Source organism: Hippopotamus amphibius, chromosome 8 (assembly GCF_030028045.1).
Source record: "Hippopotamus amphibius kiboko isolate mHipAmp2 chromosome 8, mHipAmp2.hap2, whole genome shotgun sequence".
NCBI lineage: Eukaryota > Metazoa > Chordata > Mammalia > Artiodactyla > Hippopotamidae > Hippopotamus > Hippopotamus amphibius.
In genome coordinates, this window is record NC_080193.1 from 35,574,391 (window position 1) to 35,586,635 (window position 12,245).

The 12,245-nt window shown below is 48.6% G+C and overlaps 1 protein-coding gene across 5 annotated transcripts in view; it reads left to right on the forward strand.

The window, feature by feature from the left end:
* RALB (RAS like proto-oncogene B) overlaps nt 1-12,245 on the forward strand; it is a 66,026-nt gene that overhangs the window by 15,679 nt on the left and 38,102 nt on the right. The window contains exons 3-4 of one of the 5 annotated variants that reach the window (XM_057744028.1): nt 7,148-7,287; nt 8,296-8,335. In XM_057744028.1, the coding sequence (XP_057600011.1) occupies nt 7,148-7,287; nt 8,296-8,335 (180 nt within the window). Of the gene's footprint in view, nt 1-7,147; nt 7,288-7,507; nt 7,645-8,295; nt 8,336-8,550; nt 8,716-12,245 lie in introns of those variants that run through there. The other 4 variants (XM_057744025.1, XM_057744023.1, XM_057744022.1 and 1 more) reach the window with 4 other exon arrangements.

Below are 12,245 nucleotides of genomic sequence, written 5' to 3' on the forward strand. Positions count from 1 at the left end.
CGTTTTGGGGCGGCCAAATTCGCTCCCCTACACAGCCAGCATCACTTTTCCTCCTCCCTCTTCCTAGCTCAAGTTTTTGTGTCCTTGTGTCCTTTTTATCTGTCTGTGTGTCTGCCTAGCCGCCCAGATCTGGCTGTCTCCATCGGTCTCATGCATCTGTAGATCAGGAGAACGTCTGGGCTGGGAGAGAGGCTGGGTGTTTTCATGCTGTTAGGTGGGGCTGGCTTCCTGGGAGACCATGGCTGATAGTGCATGTTGGAGAGAGCTCAGTGCAGAATCCAAACACTTGGATCTTGTTTTATGTACACCCTTCAAGGGCTTTGCAGCTGTCACCCTGCAGGAGTTTTTCTCTGGTGACCTGGAAGTCAGTACCGGATCTTGGGGGTGGTTTGCCATGCAGATTTTCGGAAGCACAGAGTGTGTGTCCACGAAGTTGGAAGGGGAGAGCGTGAGCTGGCCTGTGGTGAGTTTAGCCATAGTGATGAGGACTAATTACAGAGTCTCATTTCTGGGGGACAGCTCTTGGTAAGCTATGATGGCAGAAAGATGAGCGCCGCTGATTCCACAATACAAAATAGCAAGGAATCATTGTTTCCTAATGTGTTTCCCAAGTGGATTCACCTCTTTCGGAAGATGAAAGCTCCTTCTCTAGCTACTTATGGGCCCTTCACCTCCGCAGCAGAGCAGTTCCCAGGACGTCTGGTTAGTTCCTGCTGCCTGCCTGGGGCTGTAGAGGCCACACAGGAAGGGGGTAATGGGGATAGGGAAGCTCTCGGTAAAAACACTTGGACCTGGAATTTTCCTAATACCTGCAGGAGTTTATAGCACAACTAGGAGAATTCCTTATTCATTCAGCCGTGCATTCAAACACCTTTATCGAGTGTACCAACTGGGACCATCATGTATTCCTCACATGTGCAGCAAACCTACTTACTTGGCAGTCACATTTCATATACTATGTGCCTAATATCCTACTGTTCAGTGTGCACGATTTGAGATGACATATATTCCAAATTTGAGTAATTGTAATCAGCATAGATGGTGTTCACTGCCAGAGCTGGGTCATCTATGTAAGTACATTCATGATGCCTCTCGTTTGCCAAGCTTTGTGGTAGACCCTGGGTTGGCAAAAGTGACTAAATATATTCCCCCTTGAGGACCTCACTATCTAATTTGCCCTGTTAAATGGCCACATATTCTGCCAAATCAAGTCGTAGAACGTCTGCTGATTCTCGTCCATTTGCATCCATGCCCAGATCCCTTCTTTGCCCCTTTCCATCTTGCTCTGAGCGTCAGAGGCAGGCTGCTATGTTATCTCCCTGAGAGTTCCTCCAGAAACACACGTTCTCCCTGTGTCTTCAGTCCTGGGCGGGGGGACAGTTTCCCTGTTGCTCGTGCATCACGACCCTGGTTGATACTCATAGTCTTAACTGTTTTCAGTTAAACTTTGAGCGTGCCATTCATTTTTGCTGAGACCTTCTGACAAGCCAGAAGTCTAGTGCCAAAAGAGGCCTTTCAAAAAGTCTAGTTTGTATATGTCAATGCTATGCTCTCACTTCGTCCTAGCTTCCCCTCCCCTCCTCCAGTACCAAATGTAAAATAGATTGGCTAGTGGGAAGCTGCTACATAGCACAGGGAGATCAACTCCATGCTCAGCTCTCAGTGACGACCTAGAGGGGTGGGATAGGGAGGGTGGGAGGGAGGCTCAAGAGGGAGGGGATATGGGGGTGTATGTATTAATACAGCTGATTCACTCTGTTGTACAGAGGAAACTGGCAAAACATTGTAAAGCAATTTTGTTCCAATAAAGCTGTAAAGAAAAAAGAAAAAAAAAAAAAAAGTGGTGGAGATAATGCTGGGGAAGTCTTTTTCAGTGGCAATCACCAAACTGAACACCGAAATCAAGATTTTGAACATGCTTGGGACTCTGTAATCGCCAGGGGCTTTTGTTGGTAGCTGCCAGCCAAAGGCTTGCAGCTATTTTCCAGGCTTTGGAGGAGGATTCCAAGAATGCATGACCCTTACCCAGTGGCTTGGGTGAGAACTCAGGAGTTGGAGCCTTTTCCGGGGGAGGGATAAGTCACTTCATCCTACTTGTGTGAACTAAAGATCTCTGGTCCTCCCTAAATACTTCCCCTGGCCTAAGACTTCAGGTTTTTTTGGTGTTTTTTGTTTTAAATTTATTTCAGAAGTCTTAGTTGCGGCATGCAGGATCTTTAGTTGCGGCATGTGGACTCCTAGTTGCGGCATGCATGCAGGATCTTGTTCCTCCACCAGGGATCGAACCCAGGCCCCCTGCATTAGGAGCGTAGAGTCTTAACCACTGGACCACCAGGAAAGTCCCACACTGAGCTGCCTTTAGTCATTTATTCCTGTGTGTGAATGAGCCCTTGAGACCTGTTCCTGAGAACAGGAATCGCAGGGCACTGAGAACTGGGGAAACACAGAGTAGAAAAGTGACTGGAGCACTGGAGATGAACCCCATCTAGTATTGCTGTTTACAGTAGATTCTTCCCGCCTTCGGTAGGTAAGAATGGCTTTTTTCTGTCTATAGATCGGTGGCTTCCCTCTGTTCTCTAATCGAGGTTGTCACCAAGTACCAAATGCCCACAGGGATGTTGGAGCTTGTCAGACTTTCTAATAATACCATCTATTTATATAACACTGCCAGCTCATGGGAGCAAGTCTCTTCTGCTGGCTGACGTTCTAGGAAAGTGGCCAGCTCTCCACTCCAGACCCTGCCCCCGTCCTGCCTGGCTTTTGAGCACCCGTCTCCCTGAAGTCAAGGCACTTCTGGGGGTCCCGACGTCCAGCCTTGCCTCTGCTTCTTCTGGGATTTGGCTGGAGGACCTTCTTTTCAGTCTTCAGTGCTTTTGCTCTCCTTCTCCTACAGTCTCCCCAAATCTCCGGTTGCCTGAGGGCAGATTTCCCTTTCAGCCTCTGGCCCTGTGGACCCCGCTTTGCTTGGACCCCCAGAGCAGCCGTCTAACCTCCACGACCACACCTGCCCCTCACAGCTTATCCTCCACACAGCAGCAAGAGTGGTCAGAGTCTCTAAAACCTAAATCAAAGCATGTCACCCTCCTGGCTTGAACCTCCTTCGTGGCTTCCTGTTACCCTTGGAATAAATTCCAGTCTCCTTATCATAACCTGGAAGCCCCCGCACAACCCGGCTCCTGCTCCCGCTCCCTCTGCACCCTCGTGTGTCCCACGACCCCCGCCGCTTGTCGGTCCACCACTCTCCATCCACGCCTCCTGTCTGTTGTCAAGAGGACCAGACTTTTTTTCTGCCTTCAGAGTTCCTCCACTCGAAATATTTTCTCCTTTCCCTCACTCCCAACCTTTCCTGAGATGGATTCCTTTGTATCCTTCAGGTCCTAGCTTAAACATCACCTCCTAAGAGAGACCCTTTTTAAAAAAAATTGGGGTATTGTTGCTTTACAATGTTGTGTTAGTTTCTGTTGTACAAGGAAGTGAATCAGCTCTATGTATACATATAGCCCCTCCTTCTTGGACCTCCCTCTCCACCCTCCCCCCCATCCCACCCCTCTAGGTCATCACAGAGCACCGAGATGAGCTCCCTGTGCTATACAGCAGCTTCCACTAGCTATCTATTGTACACACTGTAGTGTATACATGAAGAGAGACCTTTTTTTGACCACCCAGTCTAAAGTCATCTGGAATTCTCAAGTTGCTTGTCTGTTTACTGGTTCTGTCGTCTGAGTCATCCACCACTGCATCCCCAGCTTGGTACATGTCAGAGCCTGGTGTTAGTCAGATGAGGCAAAGCTTTGCAGCCAGAACAAACAACTCCCACATCTTAGTGCCTTCAAAACGCAAAGGTTTATTTCTCAGCCACACTAAACATCCATCGCCAACTGCAGGGTGGGGAGGTGCTGTGCTCATGGCAGTTCCCAGGCTGATGGAACAGCCACCCTCCCAAACGTTTCCAGTGGTCATGCCACAGAGATGGGTCTCGCACTGACAGATGAATTCTCTGGCCCAAAAATGACCTATGTGTCACTTCTACTTGCAAGTCATTAGGTAGACCTAGTCACAGAGTCTCACTCAAGCACAGGGAGCTCGGAAGTACAGGCCCCACCCAGTGCCCAGGAAAGAGCAGTGGAAATATTTGTCAGACACCACTCAAGACTCAGTCGATCGTTTTGAAGGAAGGAGAATCTAGAATGTTCTTTCTACAGCTGCAGTGGGTGAGAGTGACCTTACAGGGTCCTGCAGGAGACGTCGTATCCCTGCTGTTCAGGCCCCTGGCTCTCAGGCCTCAGAGAAGCTCAGCAGACAGGGGTGTCCCCTGAGACCTGACAGTAGTGTCCCAGAGCCTCTGTGGCTGGTCACCTCCCAGGGATTGTCCCCCCGTGGGATGTGTTCCTGGGCTGTGTCTTCTGTGAGCCAGCTCTTCCAAAGGGGTCCTGCCAATATGCTCCGAATCTGCCATGCTTAGCTGGGGCCTGGCCTGTCCAGGAGCTGAAGAGCTGTTCCTATCGGCCAAGTCCCAGGAGAATCCAGTAGTGTCCTGGGGGCTGAGGGAGGTAGGGAGGCAGTTGGGTGGGGGATGGGAGGCAGAGAATAAGGGCAGCCTTTCTCAGAAAGCCCAGTGCATCCCAACCCATGTAACATTCTGTTACTTGTCACAGGAATGGCAGTTCTGCATCCCCGTTGCTGTTCCCTAACTGCCCATCTCACCTGGGCGGGCTGCGGGGAGCCGCTCCCCTGTCTAAACTTGCATTTGATCAAATGGCATCATCACAGCAGGTTGTTTCCACCAGGCTGCACACAGCGTTGGCTGCACGACGGCGGTGTCAAACACGCCTAGACACAATGGGCCTTGGGAAGAAATGCTCTCCCTGGGTGGTTATAACAAGCTTGAGCGTACATTGTGTACATCTCGGCCTCTGGTGACGATCATAGTTGAAGCCAACATCTGTTAAGGGCTCATCAAGTTCCTAGCACTGTACTGAGAGCTTTACAGTAATCATACTTAAATCGTCACACCTGCAGGGCGCAGGTGTGGCTCCTATGGGGCAGCTGGGGAAACTGAGGCCCGCAGAGGTTAACTTCCTAATTAAGTCACTGCTAACTTTTTTTTTTAAAGATTTTTTTTGATATGGACCATTTTTAAAGTCTTTATTATTTTTTAAGCTCTTTATTGGAATATAATTGCTTTACACTCTTGTACCAGCTTTTGAGGGACACGAAAGTAAATCAGCTGTAAAAGTCTTTATTGAATTTGTTACAATGTTGCTTGTTTTATGTTTTGAGTTTTTGGCCCTGAGGCATGTGGGATCTTAGCTCCCCAACAGGGATTGAACCTGCACCACCTGCATTGGAAGGCGAGGTCTTAACCACTGGACCTCCAGGGAAGTCCCTCAAGTCACTGCTAGTTCTATGGTAGAGCCCTCCTTTAATCTATGCTCCCTGATTCTAAACCTGTGCACTTAATTGTTACTCCATAGGAAAAGATTTGCATCTGATTCCCCTTCTAGGTTGTAAATACTAGAGAGCTTCCTTTTTAAAAAAAATTATTTTAAAATTGATTTTATAAGCATAGTCAACTTATTTTATTTTAAATTTTTATGTGTTTATGTATTTATGTATGTATATATGTATGTATGTATTTGCTGCATTGGGTCTTTGTTGCTGTGCGTGGGCTTTCTCTAGTTGTGGCAAAAGGGCTACTCTTCATTTTGGTGTACAGGCTTCTTGTTGTGGTAGCTTCTCTTGTTGCAGAGCACAGAACCTAGAGTGCTTGGGCTTCAGTAGTTGTGGTGCGTGGGCTTAGTAGTTGTGGCACATGGGCTTAGTTGCTCCGTGGCATGTGGGATCTTCTTGGACCAGGGATCGAACTCGTGTCCCCTGCATTGGCAGGCAGATTCTTAGCCACTGTTGCACCAGGGAAGTCCAGTTGGTTTAAAATGTATAATTTCTGCTGTACAGCAAAGTGACAGTTATACACATATACATTCTTTTTCGTATCCTTTTCCATATGGTTTATCACAGGATATTGAATATAGTTCCCTGTGCTATACAGTAGGACCTTGTTGTTTACCCATCCCCAATTTATATAATAGTTTGCATCTGCTAACCCCAAACTCCCAATCAATCCCTCCCCCAAATCCCCCTGCCCCTTGGCAACCACAAGTGTGTTGTCTATGACTGTGTCTGTTTCTATTTTGTAGATAAGTTCATTTGTATCATATTTCAGATTCCACATATAAGTGGTATCATATGATATTTGTCTTTCTTTGATGTACTTCATTTAGTATGATAGAGAGCTTCCTTTTTGAGAAGCCTCCTACCTTCTCCCCTATAGCACCTAGCAGAGTTTCTGTCATATAATTAGCAGGCAATATAAGCCTTTAATACGTATGAGAATGGTAAAACAATACTTAGGATAGTAGGGTAACATTAGGATATTCTGGTGACATGTTGTTTTTGTTAAGCCCCTTACTTAAGACTAAGTTAAAGCTTCTGTGCTTTTTGATACAGCTCTTGACAGAGGGCCTGAATCTTAGTTACTTATACATAGCAACATAATCAAAGCACAAAGCCCCTCAGATACTACACGCAGCACCCTGATGTATGTTATCAACAAGGAAAGAATTAATTACACGGTGCCAGCCGCTGTGGATACCAACTTAAACAAGAGGGAGTTTCCGTCCCTAGAAATTATACAGGCGGGCATTTAAACAATTGCTATACAGTGTGTGATGGACGTGCCATGAGGTTTGTGTAGGGAGGTGAAGTGGAGTCGGGGGTAGGACTCGGCTCTAGGAAGGGGCGGTTAGTAAAATCAGCCCAAACCCTGTTTGGATCGAAATTACAAGTTCCCAGACTTTGGAAGACCTTGACAGGACATACTGCAGGTGAAAAACTACGAGCTTGCCCACCGAACTTCCTGCATCGAGGCTACGGCTGGGGTGAGAATTCATGCCCTTGTACGTGACCTGGGCCAAGTCGTTGGCAACCCCATTACTGCTAACGGGGTGTCATCAGCCTGGCGAGTCGTGGCGGCAGGCGCAGGTCCCGCCTCGGGAGCCCCGGCCGGCGCCCAGACGAGCCGCCTGGAGGCACCGCGATTTGCCTTAGCGTCTCTATATCAGGCCTGTCCTCTCCTTTTGCTTTCCAGGGCTCTGGCCTCCTCCGGACCTAAGCCCACGGCGGGACCAGCCCCGCCCGCCACGCCCAGAGTCCCCAGAGCGGCTCGGATTCGCTCACTGCAGCAGCGGTCACGTGCAGCACGTCCGCCGCCGAAAGGAGGAAGCGAAGGTAGGCGGGGCCGGCCTGCCGAGCCCGCCCCTCCCTCCCGAGACGGCTTCTCGCTGGCGAGGCCTCCTCCTCACCCGCCCAAGGCTTGGAAGCTCCGCTTAGGATTGGCTAACAGGCTCCCGATGGGCGAGGCCTCCGGGGGGGCGGGCGGGAGCGGAAGGCAGGCGCGCTCTCGAGGGGCGGGGTTACCTAGGCGACGGCGGGCGCGCGCTTGGGGGTGGGGCAGAGAGCCGGCTGCTCAATGACAAATCGGCGGGGCAAGGCTGGGGTCCGGCCCCCGGAGGCGAGGGAGCGGGCGGGGCGGGCTTAAGGGCGGGGGCTGGCGCGGACCGCCAGGCGGCGTGGGACGGGTCTCAGGTAAGGGCGTCCGCGCCCGGCGGGGCCCTGCGGGCGAGGTGGGGCGCGCGCGGGGGAGCGGGTGGCGTCCCAGGCCGGGTGGCCCCTGCCCCTAACTCCGCGCGGGGCTGTGGCCGGAGGGCGACCTGGGCGCGGCGGTCCCGCTCGGGCAGGGGGTGCCCTCCGAGGCCCGCCCGGGGCCAAGGAGATGGGGGCGGCTGGCCGCCCTCCCTGTCCGCCGCCGGTTCCGTTTTTCCGCAAGTGGCCTCTGCCGCCACTTCCTGCCTCTCGGGCCTTCAGCCGAGGATGGTCCACTTCCTCAGGCCCTGAGTCGCCGCTGTGGTCGGGGTGAGGCTGTGAATGTTGCAAAAACTTCTCAGTGGCTTAGGAACTTGGCCGTGGACTGCCCCGGGGCCGCGCTCCCCAAGTGGTGTGGTCTGTGTGCGTGTTGGGTTTGGTCCTGTCCTGGGTTGAGCGTAAGGTTGCCCCCACCCCCGGCGCCGCTGCTCCCCGGGCGCACCTGGACCTGCCCGTGCGCCGGGCCAGGCTTGGGCGTCTTTCCTCACCCCTTGTAGGTCTAGGGGGTTGTCCGTGGGGGCTCGGGCGCTCGTGCAGACACAGCTGCGCCCAGGCTGCTCGCTGGAGCAGCGTCCTTTCTGTGCTCGTTTTCAGGCGAATTCTGGAAACGTTGGGACTTTCATCTTGCTTCCAGGTGAGTCTTCTGGAGAGACGCTCTTGTGTCTCACGGACTCATTTAGAATTGCCAATGAGAGAGACTTGGCTGATTGTTCATTGGAGTTATCAGTGACTTGGTTTCAACCCTGTTCTAACAGTGAACTTTCTGCTTTGTCCTGGTTCCTAACCTCATTGTTTTCTTTTTTCTTTTCTTTTCTTTTCGGTTAGGTTTTGAGGGTGGATAGTGGGCACTGGTTGCCAGAGGGGATAGTGTTTTTTTAGATGGATGAGTGACCCATATCTTAAGAAAAGCAACAAGATTCCCGGATGTCAACTGTGAAAACAAGGCAACTTTCAAGGCAATGTTCCTTCTACCTGGGACAATGTAATTGGAACATCAAAGTTCTCAGATACGGGGTGAGCATGAAAGGCAGCCTTGAATATTGGGAAGAACAGGGGGGCAAGGTGTGAAGACCCAGGTTCTGAAACATGATTCGCGGTGTGATCTTGAGCAAGACTTTGCACCTCTCTGTGCTGCAGCGTCCACAGCTGTGAAAAGGTGATAATGGTTATCCTACTTGTTAGGAGTTTAGGAAGTAAGGAATGGTGGAGGTGTTCTTTGTGGTAGTGGGGGTGGGACGGTGGTAGGGGTGGGAATAAGGCCAGGGACAAACATCCCTTGTGTGTGGCTTTAGTTACGACAGCTAGTCTTTCCTCTAACCACATCTGGGTCTTTCCTTCCTTTTCTATTCATGCTATTTCCTGTTGGAAACACTGGGTATTCTGATCTGTCAGCAAGATTTCCCTATGTCCAAGAAGTAGAACCTTTTCCAGGATTTTATGTGGAAAACAGTGAAGGGGATAAGGTATTAGATGTCTTTTGGGAATATGGGACTGGACACATAAAGATAGGAAAAGAAGAACTGGAGCTGTAAATGACATCTCAGTGGGTCTTGGTACAAGGTGGAAGAAGTGGAAAAATTCTAATTTCTTGCCTTAATTCTTCAAAGTTCCGAAGATGGGTTGAGATTCTGGAAATTTTTAAACCGCAGTTGAGATAATTCTTTGTGTTAGCTACATCACCCAATCCCACAATATCTCTTTACATTCAGTTACTAAGTTCTTATCCACTTAGAAACATAATTGGAGCCCTTTTCTGAAAGCTAAATGTGGAGACAGTGTAACAGCCTAGAAGGACAGTGCTCAGCTCAGAGACCCTGGCAGCTCTTCTGAGGCTTCCAGTGCAACTTGTTTCAGGGCGATAGCAAGAGTCCCACTTTCCTTCGGCTCCAGTTCCAGCTTGTCCTTGGCTTACGATGAGGTTCTGTCCTGATAAACCCATCATAGGTTGAAAATATCATGTCAAAGATGCATTTAATACACTTAACCTGCTGAACCCCATCACTTAGCGTGGCCCACGTTAGACGTGCTCAGAGCACCCCCGTTAGCCTCCAGTTGGGCAAGATCACCCAACACAAAGCCTATCATATAATAAACTGTTGAATATCTCATGTAACTTATTGAATTCTGTACTCAGAGTGGAAAACAGACTGGCTCTATTGGTATGGAGGGTACAGACTGGTCCTGTATCAGTTGTTCACCCTCGTGGTCCTGTGGCTGATTGGAGCTGCAGCCTAGCACCACAGAGAGGATTTTTTTTCAAGTTAATTGAAGTATAGTTGGTTTACAATATTGTGTAGTTTCAGGTGTACAGCAAAGTGATACAAATATAGATATATACACACATACAAATATATATATATATATATATATATACTTTTTCAGATTATTTTCCATTATAGGTTATTACAAGATACTGAGTATAGTTCCCTGTGCAATGCAGTAGGCACTTGTTTACCTCTTTTGTATAGAGTAGTGTGTATATGTTAACCCCAAACTCCTAATTTATCTCCCCCTGCCCCCCACCCCCATCTGCTATCCCCTTTGGTAACCAACCATAAGTGTGTTTTCTATGTCTATGGGTCTGTTTCTGTTTTGTAAATAAGTTCATTTGTATCATTTTTTTTTTAAGATTCCACATTAAGTGATATCATACGATATTTGTCTTTCTCGGTCTGACTTACTTCACTTAATATGATAATCTCTGGGTCTATCCATGTTGCTGCAAATGGCAGTATTTCATTCTGTGTTTATGGCTTAGTAATACTCTGTGGTGTATATGTACCACATCTTCTTCATCCATTCACCAGTTGATGGGCAGTGTGGTGACTCCATGTCTTGGCTATTGTGAATAGTGCTGCTGTGAACACAGGGGTGCAAGTATCTTTTCGAATTAGAGTTTTGTCCGGATATATTCCCAGGAGTGGGATTGCAGGCTCATATGGCAACTCTGATTTTAGTTTTTTAAGGAACCTCCCTACTGTTCTCCATAGTGGCTGCACTAGTTTATATTCCCACCAACAGTGTAGGAGGGTTCCCTTTTCTCCACATCTCTCCAGCATTTGTTATTTGTAGACTTTTTTAACGTTGGCCATTCTGACTAGTGTGAGGTGGTACCTCACTGTAGCTTTGATTTGCGATTCTCTAATGATTAGCAATGTTGACCATCTTGTCATGTGCCTTTGGCTGTCTGTACCTCTTCTTTGGGGACATGTCTGTTTAGGTCTCCTGCACACAACACAGTATCTTACTGCATATTGCTAGCTTGGGAAAAGATCAAAATCTAAAATTTGAAGTATGGTTTCTACTGATTGCATATCTCTTTTACACCATCATAAAGTTGAAAAATTGTGGATCACATCCTAAGTTGGGGGCTGCCTGTACTTCTAAACAAACAGCCCCTTGGATGTTTTCCTGAAGTGAATGCATGTTGCTGAGAAGTCTGAATACAAGAGAGCTGACTGAGTACCAGAAAAAATGGAGCTCTTCCCTCATTGTGTGGAGGGGGCTGGGGTGGGCGAGGAGGAGGAGGAGGAGGAGGGAAACTGATATTTATTGAGCATTAGCTACCTGCTCGCACAGGCCCCCTGATCTAACCATCACCAGCTGATTATCTGGCCTTGGAGATTTGACCACGCGCTGTCTCCTTTACCACCTCAGTTCTTTTGGTTCCTAAGAATACAAATATGGGTGTGCGTATGTACATCTTCTTAGATGTTCCAAAAAGTAGAGGGGCCATTTAGGCAAGAGGGCGTGTGAGCTTTGGGGTGGGTGAGAGCGGAAAGAAAGAGGAAGAGAAAGTGGATGCTGAGTGTCAAAAGAGGGAAGGTACGTCTGGTTACTATAGCAACTACAAAATGCCAGCCGGGTCTCAATTTCAAGTTTATGTTACTCTAAAAATAAAGAACCTGCTTATCATTTTCCTCAGTGTTCTCTGTCATGGTTGTAGACAAATCTTTGGGGAATTTTTGCCTTTTTGAAAATTGAAGTCTATATGCAGAAACAGGTGTTGTTAACAGATAATTGCTAATCCATTGTTGTCTCTGTTGCTTTTGTCAATGCTTCTCAGGCAGTTTTTGTACAGTGCGCTTTAGGCCCACCAGATTGGGAATCGACATACAAAATACTGACTTAGGTCTGATCCAAATTAAAACATTCCAGGCTGTGAAATTTTGCTTAGAATATGGCATAAGTTGAAGGAAATAGAGTAGTTTGGTGCTGTGTGGCTACCTACTTCTAAAGTTTGTCTGTCTTTTGAGTAAATTTTCTACTGCTGTGTAATAGATTGCCCCAAACTTAGCTTAAAACAACAGACATTTATGATCACAGAGTTTCTGAAGTTCAGGAAATCTGGGAACAGCTTGGCTGGGTGCTCTGGTTCAGAGTCTCTCCCGAGGTTGTGGTTGCTGCCCCAACGTGGGGCACTCACCTGACTGTTGGCTGGAGGCCTCAGCCCTCACCATGTGGCCGCTCCGCAACAAGGGAGCTCACATTCTTCCCAGAGCAAGTGATCTGAGGGAGAGGGAGAGGGAGGATGATCAAGATGG